Raw genomic sequence first — 25,989 nt, 5'->3', positions numbered from 1 at the left:
TTTCTGTTTAAAAATCTGATAAAGTATTTAACAAAGTATATGGAATTATTGCTTAGCATTATAAGTTATATTCAAAAATTAAAATGAACAAAAGATATATGTGGTATGATGATATTAAAAATATTTTTTCTACCTCATTTGTTTTAGAATATTATTTTATTTTTCTCAAAATCTGAACGGTTAAATTATATCAATGTCAGTCACTATCAATTGCAGCTGTTGATTGTCAAAACTCATAATCATATTACAGAATACAGATACTAAATCGAAAATAAGGGAACGGAACATAACCTTTATTTGATTAAATAGTAAATAAAAATTTACAAAATTGTGCATCTACTGTGAAAGTTCTCAACTAAGTCAAAATAATTATGACTGAATATAAAAAACCGCCTGTTAGCGAAGATTTAGTTAAATTCACACAACAAAATGACTATGATTCTCTCGCAAAATACTTGATAGGCAATGTTTACCGATATCGTGAAAATATAATTATACCCAGAGTTTTGGGTCCGGTTATTATCAAAACAAATGAGGAGAAAATGATTGAAGCTACGGTTGAAAGTTGTCCATTTAAATCATTGACTAGTTGTATTATAGGTAAGCTATAAGCTCAATTAATTATTTTATAAATTCAATAGTTCATTTTTATGATAAACACTAGTTGTTGCAAGATTACCTTCTGTACCTAGGAATCTAAGGATTTCAAATTGCAGATTGAAAATTAAAATATAAGCCAACAAATGCACAGGTTGTAACTCACCTCCTCTTAAAATGTTGGTTTATAATACAAGTAATTTATTGATAAATAAAAATATAAATTACAACCTGAATTGTATATTACAATTTATGACTGTAGTTCTTAAATTTTCATTTAAATTTACCATACAAAACATTTTCTCGGTGTATTGCAAAATAAAGAATATCATATTTTGTGCATTTAGGATATGGTCTCGGAGCAGCAGTAGGTTTATTCACATCATCATTAATGCCAAATATGACAGACCCTATGGCACAACAGAATCAAACAGCGAGGGAAATATTACGAGAAATGAAAAATTCCATGATAAGTTATGCGAAGAACTTTGCTATACTCGGTGCTGTATTTTCTGGAATTGAATGTTGTATAGAAAGCGCAAGGGGAAAGTCTGACTGGAAAAATGGTACATATGCCGGTGGGGTTACTGGAGGTCTCATAGGATTACGAGGTGCTTACATCGTCTATAAACATTTAAAGTTCCTTTTTTTATATACATATAATTGTATTTTGTACTATGAATATTTTTTTCAATATTCATACAAAGTTAACAAACCAATTATCGGTATTAATTATAAATTCACTTGTAACTACCGGCATAGAGAATTTATAATTTATTATTGTAACTTAATTTAGTATTTAATTATATTGTTCTTACTACTTCAATAATAGATAATATTATTTTTATCGTAAATTTGTTACTTAAAAAGTTAAAGATCTATTCGATCACAGATCGATCCAGAACACATTTTTTTAAAGATGGACATTAATAATTTCGATTTTCGTATTTGGAATCTTTTCTTTCAATAGATCACAAATAGAAAGAAATGAAATCATAGTTGACTTTATAAATATAATTCATAAATTATCTGTCTAAGAGTAAATCTTTTATTTTTAGGTGGTTTGAAAGCTGGTATATTCGGTGCTGCTGGCTTTGCTGCATTTTCAACTGTTATTGATTACTACATGCATCAACGTGGTTAGAAATGTTATAAATTAATTGTTATGTAAATGTTTATCTTAGCTTATAAATTATTAATAAATATTAGAAGTTAATATCTTCTTTTTATTGACCACAACAATTTTTAAATACATGAATTAATCTTACAAAATTTAAACTATATTTCAATGATGAAAAAAGAGGACTGAAAATGTTAACTGTAATGATTTTGATTCAATTCTGTATGGATTTTTATAATTTCATGATGTTTCAAACACTGCAGTGTCCATGGCCACAAACAGTTATTTAATGTAAATTATTTAGGTGTTAATAGTAGAAGTAGCTACTTTACGTAACGAATAACGATATAAAGTTGTAGTCTCAAAACCTTTTTTAAATTCAAACTTTTATTTGGCTTACATTTACACAATACGATATTTGGTAATTTGTATACCTATTACGATTATAGGTTCGTTTACGAGCACTTTAATTGTTATATATTAGTGATTATAAATTTTATAAAACGATTATTGTCGATTTATTCATTTACAACGAATACTTTCGACCGCATTACTATACTTAATGACGGGTTCAAATATAGGTACTATGTAAATGTACTTAACAAGACGATTATCCTTCTATAAAAAAAATCATACATTTTAGGCATTGTAATGTCTATAAAAAGTCATAAATAAAATTACGCAGTTTACATATTTTTTAAATACGCATTTTAAAGTTAATTTACGTAATCTGAAAAAGTTAGTTCTAATGTAGATGTAAAAAGTGAATTACCCGTAGACAGAGAAATCAATTGTTCTGTTCCGGTTTGAAGGGTTAACAATGCCAATGTCTATGGGCGTTGGCGACCATCAGGTGCCCCATATGCTAGGTCTTCTTAATCTATAAAAAAAAACTCTGTCTACTGAATTCCTATTTACTAAATTGACAGTGTAGTACGGTATATTATATCCACAAGCCGCCAGTTAAAAATTGATAAAAAATTGAAGGTCTATCAGCTGAATACTAAACTAGCTTAAAATTTGAAGAGTGTAGTAATGCAAATGGATGTTCAGTTGCAAGATTTGACTTCCACTTATATTATGTGAAGTTAAAAAGTATTTTTTTTAAATAAAAATACATTATTATTATTGTACTTACTAAAATCATAGATTGCTATTGCAATTTGTTTCGAAAAATAAATAAAAGCAAAAAAATAAAAATTAAGTATTTAGCAAATTAGTCTAATAACTAGCAACACCATCGATGATAAACAAAAAAATAACGACCGAAAACGGAAAAACGAGTACTACAGCGTGCCCGATTAATTTTTATCTTTATAATACCAAAAATGTATTAAAGTGTACGGTTTTTATACATAAAATAAATACAATTTGTATTTAAGATATATTGCAACAGTTGCTTTTGTAGTGCGTCGTTTTATATTATTAAAATGAAAGATCCCTTTGTGACCGACTCCGGTATCGATTCGCCAACTAGAGATAGTCTTAAAAATATTGAAGGATGTTATAATAAAAATATATTTAAAGGAAAATCGTTTGCTAATTCACGTCGTGCCTTGCAATCAGGGGCTGAAAAGATATCCAGGACTTTCAAGAGCGTTAGAAATACGTTCGGCAATATATCGCAGGTATTTCTTTTTCTTTATATTCTTAATCAATATTTACTTCTCTTCATCTTATCTTCTTCTTCAATATTCATATAATTTTTATAATTTAATTACATAATTTTAGTTAATTTGTACAATGTGGCTTAATTAACAATATTTATCGTAGTTTTCCCATTTTAAAACATGATTATTGCTTATATAAGTTTACTTTTTTCATTTAATTAAATAATAAATTAATCAATTTGTATTCATACTCCGTAATTTATGAATTTGATAAAGCAATGTATGACATAAACGAACAAATATTAATTTAGTAGACTATATTGATTGAAAAGTATTTTTATTACAGCATTTTAGACTTAGTGGTAGACGTAGACATCGGCTGACAGAGGCTGGCTCTCCTTGTCGGATACCAACAACTCCTGTTACAAAGAAGAAACAGGTATGATTACATATTTGATTTAAAGACAAATTACAATAGACCACATATTACTTACCATTATATTAATAAAATTTACGTCATGTTTAATTAAAATGTGATTTCAGTTTTCTATGACATCTTACTTTTAACATTTTAATTTTAAAAGTTTTTTTGAAATGGACTTGACTTAACCATTGTGTGCTAAAACACTATTAAACATTAATATAAATATATAATACACATGTTATGTATTTAAACTATATCACTGGACTTATCAATTACAGTATTACAAGTTTGTGTTTTTTTAGAAACTTGTATAATCTCTAACATTTTCATGTACAGGAGTAAGCTCTCACTAGCCAGTGTAATTACAGGCGCAAGGGACATAATGTCTTAGTTCCCAAGGTTGGTGGCACATTGGTGATGTAAATGATGATTAACATTTCTTACAATGCTAATGTCAATGGGCATTGGTTACCACTTACCATCAGGTGGCCCGCATGCTCGTCCGCCTTTCTATTCTATAAATATATATACAAAATTATATAGCAGAATTTATTTCCATTTAACAGATCGTGGGCAGGAGTCCTACCAAGCTGTACAGTCCATTTGGCATTGAAACACCTCACAATCGTGATTTTAGAATGTCACCATACATGCCAGACACACCAGACCATGGGTAATTTTTGACTTCATTCTATTTAGTTTAAAGTTATTAATTTTTGCATAACAATTATATATGCACACTGTAAATACTCATAGAATATTAATAAAAATGAAAGTGTCATCATAATGTAGTCCAAACAGATTTTGGCCAAAGTTAATCTGAAAGACTAACCATATGCACAAGAGATATAGTACATGAGTGTTGGACTTTTATAGCCCAATGAGATAGCAATTCCATATGTGAGGACTTCATATGCAGAAGTAACCATTTTTTGAATTTTGATGAGAGAAGTCGGGGGCAGCTTTATAATTTTGAGCTGCTATTAAAACCCACCTGGTTGGCGTGGTTGCGAGATACTTCCTTGTCATGCCAAAGGTTGTGAGTTCGCTTCCCACCCAGGACAGACATTTGTGTGCATGAACATGTCTGTTTGTCCTGAGTCTGGGTGTAATTATCTATATAAGTATGTATTTACTAAAGAAAAGTAGTATATGTAGTATGTCAGTTGTTTGGTTTCCATAGTATAAGCTCTGCTTAATTTCGGATCAATTGGCTGTGTGTGAATAATGTACCAGGATATTATTATTATTATAAAACCTTCTCCTCAAAAAAGGGAGAGGAGGCCTTAGCCCAGCCGTGGGATATTAACAGGCTGTTACTGTAAAGATCCTGAGTAGGTACCACCCAGTCATCACATATTTTACTGCCAAATAGCAGTACTTAATATTGTTGTGTTCCAGTTTGAAGGGTAAGTAAGTATAACTACATACAAGAGACATAACATCATAGTTCCCAAGCTTGGTGGTGCATTGGCGAAGTAATGGATAGCTAATATTTCATATAGCCCTGATGTGTATGATCAGTGTTTGTTTACCATCAGGGCCCTTTTTCCAGCCCGCTAATCTACTTACAATAAGAAAAAAAAACGTACTACAATTGACTTACATAATTTATTTTATAATTTCAGTTTCTCACCTAAGAGGCGTAAAGGTGTTACTCACTCCTGGCACATTTTAGCCAAGAAGCGTCCAAGGGCACTCTTCCAATAACATTAATATATAAAACAATATTATGCACAAATAACCCACCGCTTAATGTAAGTTTATAATAAGCTTTATATATGATAGTATAATTTTGTATGAACGGTGCTATGGAGTTTGTGGAACGCTTTATAAAGATTAAAGATGCTTCCAACCATATGAGGCTCGGAAAAAAACAGACTGATAATTTATATTTAGCAACATCTTAATGTACTTAATAATGGATATCAGTAAAGTGAACCACAAATTTAGTTTAACAAGTTAAGCTAATGCAATGCAACTATATAGTAATTTATTCCATGAAATCACTATTAATTTAAATTATAAAATAATATGAGTTTCAAGACAAATTTTGTTCAGGTATATCCTTAATTATGTTATCTTTATAACAGTAGGGCAAGATAGTCCTTTGGTTCTTACATATAACCTATATCATTAGAGACTAGATCTTGTATCTTGCTCATCTAAATCATATCCATTATCATCTTCTTTAGAATTAAAATCATAAAACCATAATTGGTTATTCATTGCTGCATTCTCTATGCAAAGGTCCGCGCGCTGTTCCTTCATATAATGTAATATGCTGAGTAAAATAAATGGTATAAATCCAACATTAAATAATACACAAGAGCAATACAGTAGACCCTCGGTAACTTACAAACGTTTTAGTACGTATGTAGTGGAAATCTATCCATATCGTCATACAAATAAGGAACACATTTGTATTTGTGTACATATGAATTTCAAAAATACGATTGTGCTCTTTATTTTAGTAATTATAAGGATCTACTTGCTATGCAAGCATTTTCAATTGTGGGTATGAACCTTAGCTAATACTTTTATTTTTAAATACTCATAATTGGAAGTCCTAATATTGAATGATGCGAGCTAATCATCACTTACCATAAATATATATACATACTATAGTTAATCATATACTTTCTTTCTTAAAATTGGATTACAGAGAGAGGCTTATACATGCTACTGTCATTGCAATTGAATTAGCTATCAAAATTTTTACTGTATTGTTTGAACTTCAATTAATTTTAAAATAGTCCATTTCTATAGCTGCTTTTTAATTATCTGTGGTATTTATATATGAATGTGATGGACTTTTAGTGAACGGAATCGCGAACGATATTTGAATATACGAATCTAATAAAGTAAATATTACAGTGAAATGTTAAACTTACGTTTTTACGAAAAACACTTATATAATTATTGTTTTAAAATTGCGCTTGACAGTCAGCTTCTTTAGTATTTAACATACTTAAGAAGCTAGGTTATATAATTTTGCACAGCAAGATTTTTGTAAAGGCAAATCTACGTTTTATTGATCTGATATGAATTTAAAAAAGGAATGGTAACTTTTATATTACAATGTATAAATGTAGTTGAAACTACAAGTATTTTATAAGTATTATTAATTATATTATAAACTCATATCCAGTATTAAATACGCCAAAATTGTATTGCGTATTCTTTATCTATGGTATACAATTATAGTGTACTTTATATAACTACGCTTCTGTGACAATATCTATGTATGCTCAGAATTTAGACCTAAGATTTAAATTCCTTTTTTTTTCAAATGTTTTAATTTGATAACTTTTTTCTCTGTATAACTTCAAAATATCAGAATATTAGAATTTTTATTTTTTGTCGTAACTGATTTGAATATAAAAAATTAAGTGTTTCAAATGTCTGACTCCCAGTTTTAAGTCATCATCATCATATTAAACAAAATTAAACCGTGTTAGGCAGAAATGTTCAAAACAAATTGTCTTTAAAATAATATGCATATTATGTATCAGGGTTACTGTCACTAAGAAAATGATTTTTTTTTTCTTTAAAATCTTAATAACATTTATAAGTGTATCTGTCAGAGCATTTCTACACAAAACAATTTTTTATTTCTGAACAATTTAACTTGGATTTCGTAAGTTTCATGATGTTCCTCAATTTTAGTACAATGATTAATAATAGAAATACGATTTCTTTCTTTTATACTTGTAGTTTATTTTTCAAGTGTACTCGGATTAATATATTTTTTAATTTTTATGTCCTAAAATATAAGACTGAATGTCTACTCTACCATTAGGTATATTTATTCTTTATTTTTAGAATTAATTGTCATATCATTTTGAAATATTTTTTTGATGGATGAAAAATTATTTAATGATAATTTTATAACTATAAAATATTATAAATAGACTCATACAGTACAGTACAGTAACAGCCTGTTAATGTCCCACTGCTGGGCTAAGGCCTCCTCTCCATTTTGAGGAGAAGGTTTAGAGCTTATTCCACCACGCTGCTCCAATGCGGGTTGGTAGAATACACATGTGACATAATTTCAATGAAATTAGACACATGCAGGTTTCCTCACGATGTTTTCCTTCACCGTCAAGCACGAGATGAATTTTTAATCACAAATTAAGCACATGAAAATTCAGTGGTGCTTACCCGGGTTCGAACCCACGATCATCGGTTAAGATTCACGCGTTCTAACCACTAGGCCATCTCGGCTTTTTATTATTAAATAGACTCAAATGTAATAAATAATATGCTTTAAAATATTCGGTTTATACATTCTAAAATGATATGGAGAATATCATTTTTTTTTCGTTTAAATTTTTTTTATTATGTTTTAGGGTCTTCCATTGTGTTTTTTGAGATATCTTGAACTTTTTAAATAAAGATTCAGCAGTTTTGTGAATAGTGTGAGGTACCATAAGATTGGCCGCCATTTATAATCCATTTCTTTTTTATCTTATATCTGTGTTACCATTACATTTAGATATTCAAAGTTTTATTTAGTGAAGATTTCCGTCCTAATTGTACAAACATAATTAGTCTATTATAAAAATAATTAATTTCATCCATCAAATTAAATTTGCAAAGTATTAGTGGAGTTTTATTTTATCGTATATTCTGGCTCTGCTTATTGTAACATGTATAACTGCTATTTATATTGAATAAACTTTTTTTACAATTAAGCTTTTTATTACTTTTTTTTTAATTTTCTTCTATATACACCAGCTCTACATGCATTAATCTAATATGACTATAATTATACAATAGTGTCCTCCAGATCGATTTCGGCCACGGCGGCCAATCTCAAGTGAGATTAGCCAACTACGGAGATATTATAGTGCACAAGTGTGTGCGCAAACACAGGTGCACTCTCTATTCCCTAACTCTCATAATCCGATGGGACGGCAATCCGACACGGCCGGAAAGAGTTCAGGCGCAGGACCAACGGCTTTACGTGCTTTCCGAGGCACGGGAGTGTACACACTTCCAACTTCCAGACTCCGGGCTGCTACTGAGAATTTTCTGATAGAAAAACCCAATAACTTTTTTATTGACCCGACCTGGGAATTGAACCCAGGACCTCCGGGTCTGCGGCCTTATATCAAGCCACTAGACCAACGAGGCAATTATACAATATTGTTACACTCAATTACTGATTTGAGCAATAAACATTTATTTTTTATACAAAATCATACTATTTTGCAATACTTTTAATTTAAATAATATGCAATATTTTTTAAATATGACAAGCACACGCAGACATCTAGCACGTTCCCGTACGTCATGCGGTACGCCTGTGTCATCGCCGTATGAAAACCTAATTAGATCTTCGCACTTTGCAGCTATCGCTTACGGCTCGCCTCGACGTCGCGCGTTACAATATCTATCATATGTTGATGGTACCATTCCTGTTCAGCTTCAACTGAATCAATCCTAGGAATGATTTTTATAAATATTTTTGGAAAAGTAAATGTTGAGGAATACATGAAATTATTGCTGTTAACAGTAAATAAAAACTCAAGGCATGCGTGGCATGTGTATTCTTGTTGCTATGCGTACTGCTACAACAGCAATAGTCAGTGTTGCAAACCTTAACCAAAACAAAAAGCAGCAAATCAAACCTAAATGACAGCATAGCAGAACGCAGTAGTAACTTCCTTCTTAAAAATGTTTCCTACAATAATCGAATTAAGTAGTAAATGTATATCTACCGTTTGATTTAACATAATTTGTTTATAGCTAAATAATTACGAGATAATTTAAAACAAAAAAAAAATCAAATATACATACACAAAAATCACATTATTAAAATGTCTTTTTCCATATAATATACAAAATTACACCAAACACTGTTCGCCAGCGAAATCAAACAAGAAATGATTGAGAGAACCCGATTTTACTTTCCAAACAGATACAACAGACAGCTGTCTATCCTTGTTACATGTATTAACTGTAAATTTTCAAATTAATCAAATTTCAATTTTGCTTCAAAGATCAAAGTTTGTCGCGCGACACAAGCAAAAAACTTCTTCGTTGCGTTGAATTAAGGACTATTATGATTTGACATATTGTGTATTACTTATTGCGTTTTTAGCTTAGATTAAATTTGGATACACAGTAGAATTTTGTATTAAAATAGAAAACAGTGATGTCTTATTGAAAACAGTAAGTTACTAGAATTTGTTTAATCGTTTATCAATGGGACGTTTCCTTACATTATTTTTGTGAGAGAAATAATAATAATAGTCCTCCAGACCGATTTCACGGCGACTCTACATATATTATGTACATTACAATTATTGATAAACTAACGATAAGATCAAGAATTAAAAATGAATTAAAACTCCAAGTATCTCTAACGTGTGTCAATCCCGAATGGCTCTTCATGTTTCTACATAATAAAAGTAAATCGTTCTGAGAAGTATATAACAATAATTATAATATAAAGACTAAGGAGGTTAAATATCACTACAATATGTAAACGTGTTTTTAAAGTTTCGTCGTCCATTAAACTGCGGACTTGTGAGGAACGCTTCAAGTAGGTAATATCCAAAGCGTAATTTGTATGATTACTGAATTAATTGCGTAATAAATGCACCAAATATTCACTTATGGTGGTTAGTGGTAGGGCAAAATAAATAATACAAAAAATAATATAGGAAAATTTTCTCTTTATATACGTTTTTTGTCATATTTTACAATAGTATCTGGAAACATATATACTATATCTATATCTAGGTTTTTAATGTTAGTAAAAAAAAGTCACGTACTACAAAAAATATAAAACAAGAAAAATAATATATATTATATTAAGTTTTTGCGAGGCTTGCACAACACTGCTTGCACATGAAAAATTTTTGTTTACACAATTGTAATCTGGTTCGATTGTGGAAATGGAAACGTCTTTTTTCAAAATACCCTTTGGGCATTGGTATTAAATATACAGCCAAATAATATTTCAGAAGACATAATTAGACTGGATCTTATACAAAAAGGTGCACATGTATTAAAAAAAAAATCAACCGACGAACTCTCGAATTTTATTTTAAGGATATCAATATTATAAAAACATCATAGATTGTCTACTACCAAAGACTGATGCCAAACAAAAGGTCATTATAGTCACACTAGGTCACATACAATGGCACTCTTTTGAGGTAGGTTTATTGTAAGTCACAGATAATTTATAAATATTACATGAGCTGTCATTCGTTTCACACTATATGCTGGGAGTCTTTAATTGTAAAAAAAAAAGAAAACAAAACTTTCAAAAGTGTTATATTTTTTAAAATTATGTTTTATATAAATTGTTTATGTACTAATATAAGATCAAAACGTAGAATGTTTTAAATCTTGATGCATCATTTGGCATCGTAGAACGACAAATCTTAATTATATATAAGTATAAAAAAAAACTTCGAAAAATCAACATTTTTTAGACAATCTCTTATTTCCATTAAAACACAAAATAAAGAATATCTATTGTCTTTAATTTAAGTAATAATTAAATAAGTTTGAAGTCACAGTAAGCTTAAAAGTAACTGTACAAAAGGATCACTTAGGATTTTTAAAAATAAACTTAATATTTAGGGAAAATCGTTATAGAATTTAGATCCATTTCTCCGTTGATATTTCTGAAAAAAAATTAAAAACCAAATACTTTTTTTTAATAAAAACACCTATTTAAAAAAAATGCAGTTTGACGAAAAAGAAGTGAGTGCTTGAAATAGACACGATCGACTTGGTTATATGTGATTAACATTTTACCAAGTATAACCAAAATATGTTAAAATAAATATCAAAATAGTGTCAAAGACGTTGACAAAGACTTTAATGGTTGCTAAAATTTCTAAAAATATATTTCCAACTGCAATTACACTTCAAGGTGTGTGTTGCTATAAAAAAAATCATTTTTAGTATTGTTTATCTGAAATTAAAATGAATATATGTTACTCACGCTGGGACTTCCGTCAAACTTCTGGTCTAACCTGCGTTTGAACGGAGGCCTCAATGGCGGGCGCATTGTTGTTTTTCTAGGGACGTTTCTCGTGTTACCATATGAATTTCTATCTATCCAACTCATAAACCGTTGATTGGTAGTAAATCTTATATCTTTATTTAAATCGACCGCATTTACGTTTGAAAGTAATATTTTGTTGATATCTATAGTTCTTGTGAATTTCGTTTCTATGGACTTGTTCTGTAAAAAAAAAAAAAAAACATACATTAATTTGATTTTATTGAGAATTCGTTTATTTCGTTCATTCGCAGAGCATATAATATCTAATATTTGTAATCACTAGTTAAATTAGTTTTAATTAGTAAATAAAAATATAAAATTATAATATTTATTGCATAAAAAACATTAAGGATTTATTTTATTGTAAAAATTAGCCACCTGGTGTATTGTTACACTAATAGAAACTTGACGACGTTGGCTTACCATATTGTCCAAATTAGTTGTATCCGGCGAGCATCTTATATTATCCAGTTGCGACCTGTCGCCGTCGGTGTAGCAACTATCCACCGCTGAATGACTCAACGCTTGATTTTTCAAAGAAATAAATTCTTTGTAAAGCATAATGTTTGAGGACCTTAGCTGCTGCTCCAAGTGACTCACCATGGAATTGGAGTATATACTGATATCGGTATTTCTAATTATCTTTATGAGTGCTCGCGCCAGACCTTCGTCGTACGGCAATATGACAATTCTTTCCAAAACGTGTCCAGCGACATCTTCGCTGAAACATCTTCCTAAACGATACATTAAATTGGTCAAATTAATGAAAACACTTTTAAATCTTGAAAAATTCTGCGACTGCGCGATCGTACTTATAAAAATATCACACAAGAGCCGTTTGCTCGCTTTAATATTAAGCTTTAGCAAGTCCTCGATGCTACATAAATCAACTTTGTTCAAATACAACAGAACATGTTCAACGATATCTATTATCAATGCCTCGTTGTTGTCTTTGATGATGAAGTCGAACGCGGTTTCGACGATCATCTTAGTTAGGTCTCTCTTGATGAACTCCTCGACGAAGCACATCCCGTACTTCTGCCTGAGTCCGGGCCAGATACGGATCAGCATATACTCCTGGATGAGGGTCGTGTCGTTGTGATTTCTCAACTTCACCTTAACGCTGTCGATCCCGACTGGCATGTGGGAAAAGCAGCAACCGTTCCTCTTGCATTTCGATATGAGATTATAGAAGCAAACACCTTTGAAAACGACACTTTTAATACCAGCCACCGCTTTATACATGGAAGACATTAAATGTGGATTTTGTGGGATCGTTTTTGTGATACTGTTTTCTTTTCTAGAAACATCTTCGACGTCTTTCGATTTAACTACTAAAATATTACTAGTCTCTAGATTCTTATCATTGTCCTGTTCTTTGCATACGGATGTGGAATCAGCGCTTTGTTTTTCACACACGATAACTGGGTCGTCCTCTTTTTCACTTACTTGTACACTACTGATTATTTTTGTAGGGTTATATGTAATATTTTCTGGATTATTATCAGTTTTAATTACTGGTACTGGCACGTATTCTTCGAATCCCTTCGGATGTTTAATTCCGTGTGACGTGCATTTCCTTGATGAGGGTTCTATGCAAGTTATACTCTCCGCGAATAAGGACAATGCGTCGTCTTCATCGTCTTCATCATGCGTTATATTGTCACGATTGTCCGCGGATTTATTTAGGACTTTATCCATTTCTTTAGGACTATTTCTTTGTACGATAACATTGGAAAGAATTTTTAAAGATTCTTTAGGACTATTTAATTCATCATATTTAGGATTGTTAGCTTCAGTTAAAGTAGGATTTTTATGAGTTTCATGTTCGCGATCACTTTTTATAATATCATCATCAGTCTTTTCATTCTCTGGCGTCGCTATACTTTTATTATTTTCAGATAAAATCCTTTTTATATTTTGACAATGAGTTATAATCTTCATTTCATCTTTTAAAAAGTTATCTCGGTAAAGTTTTTCTTGTATTTTCTCTATGTTTGGATTTGTGGTGTCGTCCGTGTATCCGATCCAGTTTATAATTTCTAAATCGAAATTTTTAAGTTTTGAAGATAGTTTTTGTAATGTGTTGCTAAGCCTATTGATAGCTGTCGAAACACTTTGGATTGATTTTTCTCGATCTGAACATGATTCGGAGGAAGATGAGGATAAATTAGGAGATTCAGGACAGGGAAAATCTACTTCATCTATACAATTGTCATTTGTCTCGATGTGACTCTTTTTAGTAGTATCTTCATATTGTACTGCCATTGCTTCTGTTGAACCAACTTTACTGATATTATTGTTCTCTTCGCCTATTAATTTATGGTCAACGTTTGTTAACATTACAATTGGGATCTTTTTATCGATACGGAAGAAATCATTCGAAGTCACTGTGACACACGTAGTGGTACTGCTGCTAGTAATGTCTTTTGTCCACGACAGTTCAGACACACTTGCCAACGAATTCCTTCTGACTTCGAGAATGTCTTGTTTTTTACCGTTTTCAACGTTATCTTTTTGTAAAGCATCATCATCTGTTATAGCTTCAAATTGCGATAGTTTTGCTTCGTCGTTAGCTTTTTTACGCGTCCTTGGTCTTGCAATATTACTATTAAGAGCCTTTCGCCTAGGTGTCCTTGGTTTTGTAGTTCTGGTATATTCTTCAGTCGTAACATTATTTTCAACTGTAAATAATAGAATATTAAAAGAAATCATTCAAATCTAAGAAACCTATCGTATAAAACGCCAAGTTTAACAGGTGTGCTTGTTTCGATTCTACTTAGCACAGGTACAGTTTCTGCAATAGATATTTAAGATGTAATAAGGAAATTTGACTTCCTTGGGAAGGATAGTTGCAGTGGTTTCCCCTTGCCTTCTGCACCAAACCCGACAGGGACATATGGCGCAGGCTCGTGAGGCGAATAACATCTGCGCCGAATAATTTATAATACTTCATGGCGACCACGACCGCTCTGACAAGAGTGACACGACGAAGAAGAAAGGAAATTTACCGTTAATGTTATCTTTTCGCATTGATCTCATGATTAGGGTATAAAAAAACTTGCTATTCTTTTTCAATCCTACCCATAAGAAAGAGACAGATACATCATGTTATAAGAGTTCAAATCGCGTTCAAAGAATTAGAAAAAACATTGGTCATTTTAGTTTCGTTACAAAGAATATTTCTCGAATGCAAATAAATTATTCCTTGAGCGTGAAGACAACTTGAAAATAAATATGATTATAGTTGAGATTAAATTTAATTTATGGGATGCTTGTAATAAGAAGCCGAGATGGCCCTGTGGTTAGAAAGCATGAATCTTTATCAATGATCGTGGGTTCTAGCCCGGGCAAGCTTCTCTTCAAAAAAGGACCTAACGCGGACCTAAATCGAAGGTCATTGAGTATCAGCAGTCAGATTTCATGTGCTAATTAGTCAGGGGTGAAGGAAAACGCAGCGCGGAGACTTGCTACGTCAGATGTGTGAGCATGGTGAAATAAGTTGAAAGCCTTCATGAGAAGAGAGGTCTTTGTCCAGACAGACATTTACGGTCAATTACCATTAGAATTAGAATAAATATTATTAAAGGTCTGTACCACGTGTTTCGAACTCATCTCTTGCTTTGCATGTCAGTGTCATGGTTATAACGACACTCTAAATCGAAACAGTCATACAAACACCAAATATGAAACATGAACATTATTATAAATAAGCTTCCGCCTACAGCTTCACTTGAGCGGGGTAGCGGTATTAGCCAGTAGCCTATGTGTTAACATTTTCAGGGACAGTACACTAGACACCATGGCTAAGCTGTTATGACACCTACAGGCATCTTTTTTCCCATAGTGTTTATGTCTAAGCTATCTCTATTGCAAATTTCCAAACATACAAACTTTCACATTTATAATATTTAGTAATATTTATTTCGGACTCAGGACCCGAAATAAATATTACAATTAAATATAAAAATGTCAATTTTATAAAAAAAAAAAAAATATGACTCGGCTTAAACCTAAATTCATAGGAAAAAAGGTATATTATTATAACAGAAAAGTAACAATCAGAATATATAATATTAATATATTAATACATTTGCTTGCTCCTGTCCAATTGACAATATGTCGAATCATTGTGAAAATTATTAAAAAAAAAAAAACAGACATATATGTATACCTGGTATAATGATATGATAATCCAATGGAAAGAGGAGTAACGATAAGAATTACATAATCCACACAATAAGCTAATAAGTGTCTACTATATTGTAATACACAAATGTAACAATTTATCTTTCAAAATATTCTTTATAAAACAACACTAACGTTAACGTTACAGCCTGTGAATGTGTCACTGCTGGACTAAAGGCCTCCTCTCCCTTTTTGAGGAGAATGTTTGGAGCTTATTCCACCACGCTGCTCCAGTGCGGGTTGGTGGAATACACATGTGGCAGAATTTCACCGTAATGCACGAGATGAATTTTGATCACAAATTAACCACATGAAAATTCAGTGGTGCTTGCCCGGGCTTACCACGATCATCGGTTAATATTTGCGCGTTCTCACCACTGGACCATCTCAGCTTTTTTTTAAAAAAATAACACTATTCCACTTTAATACTATTAACACTTTCATTTTAATAATAAATACATATCCTAATCTTCCACCCATTGAAATCAGCTTTAGCTGTATCATTGCTAGTGTATCAAGGCTTAGCGCCTTGACTTAACAAAAATTACTCAGTTGGCTTTTGCCAACCACAACTTGATATGTGGTGACTTTATTCAATTCATTCATTCAATTCCAACTTTCCTCTTTCTAACCATTATGAGGAAACCATATATTTCATAAAATAAACACATTTTTCTAGTTAACCTATTTAACAAATTTGCGCCACAATAATTTATTAATTAAATGAATTATTATAATAGAGTATCAAATCTTGAGCACTTAAAAATAGCTCTTTGCCAATGTAACACAATCATAACCTGGGTACTAAATTAAAAAAAAAAATCTTTTATAACAAAAAGTCATTAACAAATCTAAAATTCTGTTGCTATCTTTGACCATTATAAACCAATAGATGAATTTAAAATAAATATGTAATACTGTAAATATACCTTTTCAGTACATATATATACATTAAGAAGTGAAATCACTGCCAATCTCTTTTGTCTCACTTATATTGTCTATAGCTATAATTAACAAATATTATTGATTAATTATAATTTTTTTTGTCGTTCATTAACAGAAAACCAAAAATGATATACTCTTCATTTTAAAAAATCAATTTAAGTTCAAATATATTATTTATTGTATATATAATCCTGGCAATGTAAAAAAATAGAATTGCTCACAGTCAAACCTCAAATAAAATAAAAACTGAAAGTCGCAACTAAATAGGTTAAGTATTCATTAAAAAAAAAAATGTTAAAAATTAATCAAATTACAATGAACTCATAAGTTTTACAGTGATTTATATACACACCATTGAAAGCTTCGGTCGAATCACATTTTTCTTTTACTACCAACTTATCCTCCAACTTTTTAGGTGAAACACGACGTCTACGTCTCTTTGTAACTGGTTCTCCCTCAATGTTAATTGATACATTTTTGTTATTTTTCAATGGGATCTTTCTCTTTAATACTGTTTTCTTTTTCCTAATTATTTTACCTTGTGGTTGGTTCATTACTTTTAAAACTAATGCATCTCTTGGATCCTTTAATAATGACTTTTTTTTAAATTGTCTTCCCACTACTACAAAAATAAAAATAATTAAATTTAAATTTTTCAAAAAATACAAAAAAATAAGGTCTGTAGGGGTAATTAAGGTCTAACAAATGTCATGTTGATTTGACTAAAAGCAGCAAATCTAATTAAATTGATATTTCGTATAAATGTATGTCTAATATGCATGTCTAATACTAAATTATGGTACAATAAAAGCTAAACAATGTAGTTTTTTGTTGTTTGAAATTTCTCATTATAGTATTTACAAGGCTGTATTGTTGGCTGTTTGATATGCACCTGGTGACTATTTTATAATTCTATATAAGCTGCATGGCTTAGTTACTCATTTTAACACAATTTATTACACATTAAGATATTTTTTATTTATATTTGCATATTACTAGATTTAAGAGATTTTTCTATAAGCATGTTACAATACCACTTAAAATAATATTGTTGTAAACAAAGCGACAATATAATATACTACCTTCATTTGCCAGCATAATGTTGATATCATTCTTCTTTACTTTCACTACTCGGTTTTTCTGCTGATCATCTTCATTTAAGACGACATAAAATTTTAATACAAATATTATTATTAATTTAGAGAAAAATAAATATTTAAAATAATAAAGACTTACATGTTAAGTTTAAATCCTGAATATTGATATTTTCTTCTGTTACACTTAATGGTAAACATTTTCCATTTTTCAACCGTCGTCGCTTCTCTTTTTCTTGGACAGTTTTATCAAGTGTTTTAACAACTTTCTTTGGTGGCATATTAAATAATTGTTTTATTTTGAAAATTAGACCACGGCATTTTCAAGTGATTTAGATATTTAGCGATTTAAAAAAAGTACTGAACGTATATTCAAGGTCAGCAAATATAATATACTGTTTGGAATCCTTTAACTTCGCCAATTCAGCGAATTATACTCATTTACATTTGTTAATAAGCACTAAGCAATGAAAAATATATCAAGTATATGCTCTTTAAATTTATGGGTGATTTATGGGCATAAAAATATCTGTGAAGTTGAAGACAGTTCTAACTTCTGACTACAGAACACTTTTACTCAGAGGTCTGCTTTTGACATCCTTTCACAGACAACTTAAGTTTGACTTTTTCAGGTACCTATATAATTTACCCCTATTGTCGACTGTTTATGTTAATAAGATAAAGATATTAACAAAATTTTATTATTATTATTATTTAAATAAATACGTGATTTACAAGTTCAGTGCGAGTCGTTGTTTAAATATTAATATTATTTTATGGCTTAAATTATATTTACCCAATAGTCAGGGGCCATCTGAAAATCAGTGCTGTGCATTAGCACAGCTTATACTGAGATGAACCCCTTGCTACCTACACTGTATTCTTTAAATTTAATTATTTTTCTTCTGTATAATCTATGTAATGTATGTGTGTATCAAAATAAATGGTTTAAATGGTTTATATTATTAATGATGATATAAAATGACATTGTTACCGCTTTGGGCAAATTAAGTTCAGTTTCTTTGATATAGGGCTCAAAAAATAATTTTGTTGAAAATAATGCTAGATTGCTTGTTAACGACAAAAACTAGTAAAATCTGTCTGTAAAGAGTATCTTCGTATATATTGTGAACTATACACTAAACACAAGTCCAACTTGTACTGGCACCTTAACACCTAGATAATTCGTTAACTATTATTATGCTATCTGTTGTGATATTGAGAAGGTCACTGAGGTTACTAATGTCAAAGCACATCGGTAAAAATTTTTACTCAGTTGAATTGTGCCGGCAATTCTGTGTAATAAAAAACTAAAAATAAAATATCAGAATGACTGGAAAATATAAAATTGTTATGATCCGCCATGGCGAGAGCGAATGGAATCAGAAAAATCTCTTTTGCGGGTGGTATGATGCTGACCTTAGTGACAAGGGTAAATTGAACCGATTTTATTATTATGTTAATAAGTTTACAAATGTAGTTATTTTTAAAAATTAAACACCTATATATTTGAAAATTAGAGCATTATGCCATTACTTTGTCTTTGAGATGGCCTTACATATTTAAAAAAAATCCTATCATCTATACGTATTCTAGTCTAGTATTTCTGAATAGGTCGCGAAGAAGCAGTGTCTGCTGGCAAGGCTTTAAAAGCTGAAGGTTACAAGTTTGATGTAGCGCATACATCAGTTCTTAAACGAGCTCAAATTACATTGAACACTATTTTGCAAGAGCTAGGTCAGACTGATATTCCGATAAACAAAACGTGGCGTCTGAACGAGAGACACTATGGTGGACTCACTGGGCTCAATAAAGCCGAAACTGCCGCTAAATATGGTGAAGCTCAGGTATTATCTTTCTCAATATATATATTTATTACAGTAAAAATATTTGTTGTTTGTGCTTAAAGTATAATGCATAGGATTAACAATTACAATTTCCTTGTCATAAGAAGTTATATTAAAGAATGTTATGTAAGTTGTATAATTAAATACAAATATGAATACAGGTACAAATTTGGCGCCGAAGCTTCGACATTCCCCCACCTGCAATGGAGAAAGATCATCAATACTATGACACCATAGTCAATGACCCTCGTTACGCCGGTGACCCGAAACCTGAGGAATTTCCCATGTTCGAGAGTTTGAAGCTCACCATTGAAAGGACACTGCCTTATTGGAATAATGTTATTGTTCCTCAGGTAAAATTTATTAACCACATTGAGTAGAATTTTGTAGTAAGTTAGAAATAATAAACATATAAAGGGAAAAAAAATAGAGATTTATTTTTGATATGCATAAACATTATAAAAGTTTTTAAGTTTGATTATGTTATTTTTAAATTTCAGATTAAAGAGGGCAAGAAAATTATCATTGCTGCTCATGGCAACAGTCTCCGAGGCATTGTCAAGCATTTAGATGGTAAATTTGCAGATATTTTAAACAAAACTATAATTCATACAATATTAATAGTCACTTTACATGTTACAACTTTGAATATTGTATGAATTATATCTACTATTTACTACATCCTTAAGTCATTAGTCCAAATGTTTGGATTAAACTTAAAGGCTAGAGAGTATACAGGCATGTATCCTGTTTAATTATAGAAGCTTAAAAATGTGAATTTGAATTATGCAATGGTGCATTTGTCATGTAATATATAACTTGTCTGTTAAATTGCAGATTTGTCCGATGCTGCCATTATGGAATTGAATCTTCCAACTGGCATTCCATTTGTGTATGAATTGGATGAGAATATGAAGCCTGTTGACTCCATGGTGTTCCTCGGAGATGAGGAGACAGTTAAGAAGGCCATGGCAGCTGTTGCCGCTCAAGGCAAAGCCAAGTAAACATTAATGTAATTGATAATAGTAAATGTTTATTGTACATGTAATGAGATTTATGAAACCTGCAAATGTTGTATTAAATTTAAACATTTATGAAATAATGCTATTTTTAATTTCATTAAATATGCTGATAGTTTGAATTTTTTTTTAAAGAATTTATTTAATTAGAATCTCTTGGCAATGACTGTATTTGAATAAAAAAAATATTTTTTTGGTTATAAAATTGGAAATTTACTTCTTGTTTATCAATGTAATACAAATTGTATTTGAATAAGGTATTTTGGTGGCTGGCCATATGCCAAAATGTTTTGTTACCAAGTAATTTATAAGAAGCTATTTATTGATAGAGTGCTTATTTTATAATAAAACCGTTATGAATATATTATTATTTTTTATTATCTACATAACAAGTTGGTAATAAAGTGGAATTTGGTAAACCAAAAGCCAGAATCAATTGCAGCAAAATAATTGATTAATTAAAGGGAACATTGTCAAGAGGATTATGTACCATATTCAATAACAATTACATCTGATGACAAAATCTTGGTCATCATCATAGCGATGATAACCAAGATTGCTGGTTTACATCAGGGCATTATGTTTTCATATGAATTTAGAGTATGTTTATACTTAATTTATCTCATGCTTGATGATAAAATTATACGAAATGTAAGTTCATCCTAATAAAGTTTTTTTTTTTTATTTAAAATTAATGCATAAATTAAGACTTAAATACATTTATTATGGTAGACTTTCTATTATATCTGCCATGATTTGATCCAAGTTTACCGATGTTGTTGAATCTTTATCATCGGTAGTAAATTTCTTGATAGAATATTTTTGAAAACTTCTTTGTTTGCTGTTTTTAAAAATAAACTTATGCAAATCCTGCCCGTCTGCCTGGCTGCCATCAATATCTATCTCCATGGCAATTTTGTTAGTTTTATTTTTTTTTCTTGGTTTTTGATCGAATCTAAAATCTTTGGGCAATTTGTGTGTCTTGATACAGTGGCTTAATCTGTCTTCAGCATTCATAAATTTCTCTTTACATTCTTCTATATAACAGGAATACTGGAAATAATACAACAAATGTTATTCAACTATATACATATTCTGTAATACATAGTCTGTCTCTGTCTGTGTTACGCTTTCACGGATATACTAAGAAAATGAATGTTTAATATTTATAGTACATGAAAATTAATTTAACTAAAATTTAATATTAGGTCCTTACATATGAAATTAGCGTTTTGTCGTACTGACCACTTTGTTCTGAAATATCTCCTCTTTGGTTAAGAATATCAAATTCAAATTTATAAATTCTTTTAGCTGGTACATTTGAGTTTTGAAAACATTCATTCATTTGTTTTTCCCTCATTATTTTTTTCTTTGGCGTAGCTCATTACCGCACAATGGAAAACATGAAATATCGGTATATTTACGAGTATGAGTTGTACCGTGGCACCAGTGCTGCCGAAACAGCTCAAAGGATTAATGATGTGTGACGGCGCTGGTTTCGCAAAAGAAAGCACGGTACGTTTTTGATTTCAACGTTTTCGTTCTGGAAATTTCGACCTTCAGAACCAACCCCGTGGACGGCCGGAGACCAAAGTGGAGAATGAAGAATTAAAGGCTACTGTGGAAGCGGATCCATCACAAAGCACTTCAGAGATAGCTGCAGGATTCGGGGTAAGTGATAAAACTGTATTAATCCACTTGAAGCAAATCGGGAAAGTAAAAAAACTTGAACGATGGGTACCTCATGAATTGAGTAAATCGAACTTGCAAACACGCGTCGACTGCTGTGTTACTTTGCTCAACCGAAAAGTGGATAATGTACGATAATCGGAAGCGCTCGTCGCAATGGCTGAACCCTTGAGACCCAGCCAAATCCTGCCCTAAACGAAAATTGACTCAGAAAAAGTTACTTGTGAGTGTTTGGTGGATTAGCGCCGGTGTCGTTCACTACAGCTTTTTACAATCTGGCCAAACGATTACGGCAGACATCTATTGACAGCAACTGCAAACCATGAAGGAAAAACTAGCTGCTAAACAACCGAGATTGGTCAATCGCTCTAGGCCACTGCTGCTCACGACAACGCAAGACCACACACTGCACAACAAACAACCACTAAGTTAGATGAGCTACAATTGGAATGCCTGCGATATCCACCGTACTCCCCGGACCTTGCTCCAACAGATTAATTTTTTCCAACTCCTTACAATGAAAAAAATTCAACTCGATGCGACAGTCCAAAACGCCTTCAAAGAGTTTATTGATTCTCGCCCCCATGGTTTTTTTAGTAAAAGGATCAATGAATTACCTATGAGATGGCAAAAGTACATAGATAACAACGGTGCATACTTTGATTAATTAAATATATTTTACAAAAAAAAAAAATTGACTTTATATTCCTCCCGTACAAAACGCCAATTTCATATGTAAGGACCTAATATACTGTTTTATATTTCGCATTTATAATATTAGTTATTATTATAAATACGAAATTAGTTTACTGGTGGTAGAGCTTTGTGCACTCTTCTGGGTAGGTACCACCCACTCATCAAATATTCTACAGCAAAACAGCACTATTTGTTATTGTTGTGTTCCGGTTTGAAGTGAGCCAGTGTAATTACAGGCACAAGGGACATAAAATCTTAGTTCCCAAGTTTGGTGGCGCATTGGCTATGTAAGCGATGGTTGACATTTCTTACAATGCCTATGTCTAAGGGCGTTTGGTGACCACTTACCATCACGTGGCCCATATCCTCGTCCGCCTTCCTTTACTATGAAAAATAGTAAGTTAGAAGCAGTACACTTACTTATTGACCGTCAAAAATCGGAAAGACGTAGCTAAAATCCGAGAAGAACCGGCGAAAGCAACTTAGCAGATTTTTTTTTTAATTTCAATACTCACAGAAGGTTTCTTAACTGCCATTACAGCGAAGAATGAATCGTGTCGTTCTTGGATATGTAAGTCCAGGAGATGTGGAGATGGCAACACCTTCTTGCATTGGCTACATTTGTATCTATGTGAGGAATTGTAGTGGTTTTCGTAGTCCAGTAAGGTGGTCACGGTGAAATGACAACCCGGGACCGTGCACGTTGTCTGTACCCTGGAATACATTGATGCTCATATTTATGTGTTATTGTATGTATGCTTGCTTAGTTTAAACTTCGAACTGTCGTGATAAATGTGACTGTGTATCTCATTCTGAAGAAAGTTTTAAATGAATGCGTATTTATTATATATATTATAAATAAGGACTCACTTCGTATCTCACTCGTGAAATATTAAATCGTCTTATACGCTTATTATGATGTTCTCGTATATTTACATTTATAAGCTTTATGTACAGAAATTTTTATAAAATACAAAATTAAAATAAAATTATATTTCGCATTTATAATATTATATAATAATTATAATTTATAATTAATTTATAATGTTCTTATTATTAGTCAATTCCACATATCAGCAGATGAGCGTGTCATTTTATAAGTGATAAAATAATATAGTAAATAATTTCGTCCTGGCCGGTGACGACCGGCGATCAAGGGTGACACCCGAACTGTGCCGAAGATATCGAGTGTAATTGTGTTCGCCAAGGCTGATACACTCTATACATGTACATGCTTTTCGAGTGCCAACTTCCAAAAACTGAGCTGCTACTGAGAAACTATATACAAAAGGTTTTATTGGTTTATGCAAGAGAAGATAGAGCAAGAGCTATAGCAAGAGTGCCAAAAAACCGAACCGACCAGACGACAATTTCATTTTCCACTAATTAAAATTAGAATACTTATCTATATAACAATACATCGTAACATGGTGGCTTTAGATCTACGTCTGTGATATTAAATGACAGACGCAAACTTTACATATTTAAGAGTACCTGCCAATTTGTCTAGTAACCGACAACTGTTTGAATGGCTAACATGATAGTTAGTCCATTTGCCAAAAATAAATCGCATGATTTTCATGTTGGATATCTTGCAGAGTATTTGAATGAATACTATGATAACTTTTTAATTATTTATTTAATGTAAGTCAGAATTGCAAACACGATGAAGGCGAACGAGCATATATAGGCCACCAATAATTTATATATAGCTTACATCACCAAAGCGCCACCAACCTTGGGAACTAAGATGTTATGTCCCTTGTGCCTGTAATGGCTCACTCACCCTTCAAACCGGAACACAACAATACCAAGACTGCTGTTTTGCGGTAGAATATCCGATGAGTGGGTGGTACCTACCCAAACGAGCTTGCACAAAGCTCTACCACCAGTACTTGTACCTGCTTGATTTTACTCTGGCGGTAGAATAAATTGTGTGGGTGGTACTTAGACAAATTTCATAATTACGTCATCAAAATAAATTAAAATAATTCATCAGCTGTTCAGGCCTAAAATGGCAATTTAAGACACGAAAATGGCATACGTCATTTGTAATATTTGGAAAAGATCGATTAGTCCTTCGAGCCGGATCGAGTATCGAAATTTTTGTAATTTTTTTTTAGTGATTGTATTACTTTCAATAAAACAAACAGATTTTCAGATATACTATGTCGATGCTGTGAAATCAGTGCGAAATATATCGAGTCTTGAGCCTGAAGTTATTTTATTACTTACATAGTATGACAAAGATCTTCGTCGTCGTCGTCGTAGATACCTAATCTAGAAGGTGGCGTATCGTTGAAGAGTACGTCATCGAGCCTCCGACGACCGAGGCCGTACGACTTGAGTTTATCAATTAAATTTACTTGCACCTCCATTCTGAAATTAAATGATACATAATAAATAAATGTGATAACTTGAAACGTCAATAGTGCAACGGTTTACGGGCCGTCTAGCGATGTAAAACTAGCATGTTCGATACTGATCCGTTGAACTATTGTCGTTCCCACTACTAACTTCCTTAAATATAGGCATTGTTATTATTTAAATATATATATATATATTCTGTAGCCAGCGGTAAGCTATTGTTGTCTAAGCAATTTGTAGTGACAAATGATTTTTTTATTACCTCATTGAGTTACAAAGTATAATCATTGGGCTCATTTTGGTTTCCATTTACATTGAGCTGGCCAATTGCCTTGACAATCTCAGTACAAATTAA

General features: G+C 31.5%; 5 protein-coding genes across 9 annotated transcripts in view; 3 read left to right on the top strand and 2 right to left on the bottom strand.

The window, feature by feature from the left end:
* The first annotated feature begins 265 nt into the window (after positions 1-265).
* On the top strand, positions 266-1,813 carry LOC126775264 (mitochondrial import inner membrane translocase subunit Tim22). The gene is made up of 3 exons (XM_050497074.1): positions 266-600; positions 945-1,208; positions 1,656-1,813. The coding sequence occupies exons 1-3, from the start codon at positions 372-374 to the stop codon at positions 1,739-1,741; spliced, it is 579 nt and encodes a 192-aa protein (XP_050353031.1). The 5' UTR covers positions 266-371; the 3' UTR covers positions 1,742-1,813.
* A 1,176-nt stretch (positions 1,814-2,989) lies between these two features.
* On the top strand, positions 2,990-5,748 carry LOC126775265 (uncharacterized). The gene is made up of 4 exons (XM_050497076.1): positions 2,990-3,345; positions 3,674-3,766; positions 4,318-4,424; positions 5,380-5,748. The coding sequence occupies exons 1-4, from the start codon at positions 3,148-3,150 to the stop codon at positions 5,459-5,461; spliced, it is 480 nt and encodes a 159-aa protein (XP_050353033.1). The 5' UTR covers positions 2,990-3,147; the 3' UTR covers positions 5,462-5,748.
* Positions 5,749-10,492: 4,744 nt separating this feature from the next.
* LOC126775240 (uncharacterized) lies at positions 10,493-18,610 on the bottom strand. Of its 2 annotated transcripts, XM_050497036.1 has the most exons (6): positions 18,159-18,610; positions 18,005-18,073; positions 17,275-17,544; positions 12,213-14,473; positions 11,727-11,969; positions 10,493-11,403 (listed from the first exon to the last, which is right to left on the bottom strand). In XM_050497036.1, the coding sequence occupies exons 1-6, from the start codon at positions 18,295-18,297 to the stop codon at positions 11,356-11,358; spliced, it is 3,030 nt and encodes a 1,009-aa protein (XP_050352993.1). In that variant the 5' UTR covers positions 18,298-18,610; the 3' UTR covers positions 10,493-11,355. The 2 variants fall into 2 exon arrangements, with proteins under 2 accessions (XP_050352993.1, XP_050352995.1); XM_050497038.1 differs by lacking the exon at positions 18,005-18,073.
* A 613-nt stretch (positions 18,611-19,223) lies between these two features.
* LOC126775257 (phosphoglycerate mutase 1) lies at positions 19,224-21,246 on the top strand. The gene is made up of 5 exons (XM_050497062.1): positions 19,224-19,448; positions 19,631-19,863; positions 20,025-20,216; positions 20,364-20,436; positions 20,701-21,246. Exons 1-5 carry the CDS (start codon positions 19,346-19,348, stop codon positions 20,865-20,867), a joined length of 768 nt encoding a protein of 255 aa, XP_050353019.1. The 5' UTR covers positions 19,224-19,345; the 3' UTR covers positions 20,868-21,246.
* The window catches only part of LOC126775262 (zinc finger protein 511), a 12,166-nt gene continuing 7,194 nt past the window's right edge, over positions 21,018-25,989 (bottom strand). For all 4 annotated transcript variants that reach the window (XM_050497069.1, XM_050497071.1, XM_050497072.1 and 1 more), the window contains exons 2-4: positions 25,503-25,646; positions 23,783-23,981; positions 21,018-21,935 (exon numbers count right to left, since the gene is read on the bottom strand). In XM_050497069.1, the coding sequence (XP_050353026.1) occupies positions 21,606-21,935; positions 23,783-23,981; positions 25,503-25,646 (673 nt within the window). In that variant the 3' untranslated portion in view covers positions 21,018-21,605. The remainder of the gene's footprint in view (positions 21,936-23,782; positions 23,982-25,502; positions 25,647-25,989) is intronic.

The sequence above is a fragment of the Nymphalis io genome, chromosome 18 (assembly GCF_905147045.1).
Source record: "Nymphalis io chromosome 18, ilAglIoxx1.1, whole genome shotgun sequence".
NCBI lineage: Eukaryota > Metazoa > Arthropoda > Insecta > Lepidoptera > Nymphalidae > Nymphalis > Nymphalis io.
This window is presented reverse-complemented; position numbering and strand designations above follow the sequence as displayed.

Excerpts from the sequence above, each read along its gene's own strand:
- LOC126775264 (XM_050497074.1), top strand. The coding sequence starts at position 372 with ATGACTGAATATAAAAAACCGCCTGTTAGCGAAGATTTAGTTAAATTC. Across the intron at positions 601-944 it reads ATTGACTAGTTGTATTATAG|GATATGGTCTCGGAGCAGCA; the intron begins GTAAGCTATAAG and ends TTGTGCATTTAG. Across the intron at positions 1,209-1,655 it reads AGGTCTCATAGGATTACGAG|GTGGTTTGAAAGCTGGTATA; the intron begins GTGCTTACATCG and ends TTTTATTTTTAG.
- LOC126775257 (XM_050497062.1), top strand. The coding sequence starts at position 19,346 with ATGACTGGAAAATATAAAATTGTTATGATCCGCCATGGCGAGAGCGAA. Across the intron at positions 19,449-19,630 it reads TGCTGACCTTAGTGACAAGG|GTCGCGAAGAAGCAGTGTCT; the intron begins GTAAATTGAACC and ends ATTTCTGAATAG. Across the intron at positions 20,437-20,700 it reads CATTGTCAAGCATTTAGATG|ATTTGTCCGATGCTGCCATT; the intron begins GTAAATTTGCAG and ends GTTAAATTGCAG.
- LOC126775265 (XM_050497076.1), top strand. The coding sequence starts at position 3,148 with ATGAAAGATCCCTTTGTGACCGACTCCGGTATCGATTCGCCAACTAGA. Across the intron at positions 3,346-3,673 it reads CGTTCGGCAATATATCGCAG|CATTTTAGACTTAGTGGTAG; the intron begins GTATTTCTTTTT and ends TTTTTATTACAG. Across the intron at positions 4,425-5,379 it reads CCAGACACACCAGACCATGG|TTTCTCACCTAAGAGGCGTA; the intron begins GTAATTTTTGAC and ends TTATAATTTCAG.
- LOC126775240 (XM_050497036.1), bottom strand. The coding sequence starts at position 18,297 with ATGCCACCAAAGAAAGTTGTTAAAACACTTGATAAAACTGTCCAAGAA. Across the intron at positions 14,474-17,274 it reads TTCGACCGAAGCTTTCAATG|TTGAAAATAATGTTACGACT; the intron begins GTGTGTATATAA and ends TATTATTTACAG. Across the intron at positions 11,404-11,726 it reads AGTTTGACGGAAGTCCCAGC|AAATATCAACGGAGAAATGG; the intron begins GTGAGTAACATA and ends ATTTTTTTTCAG.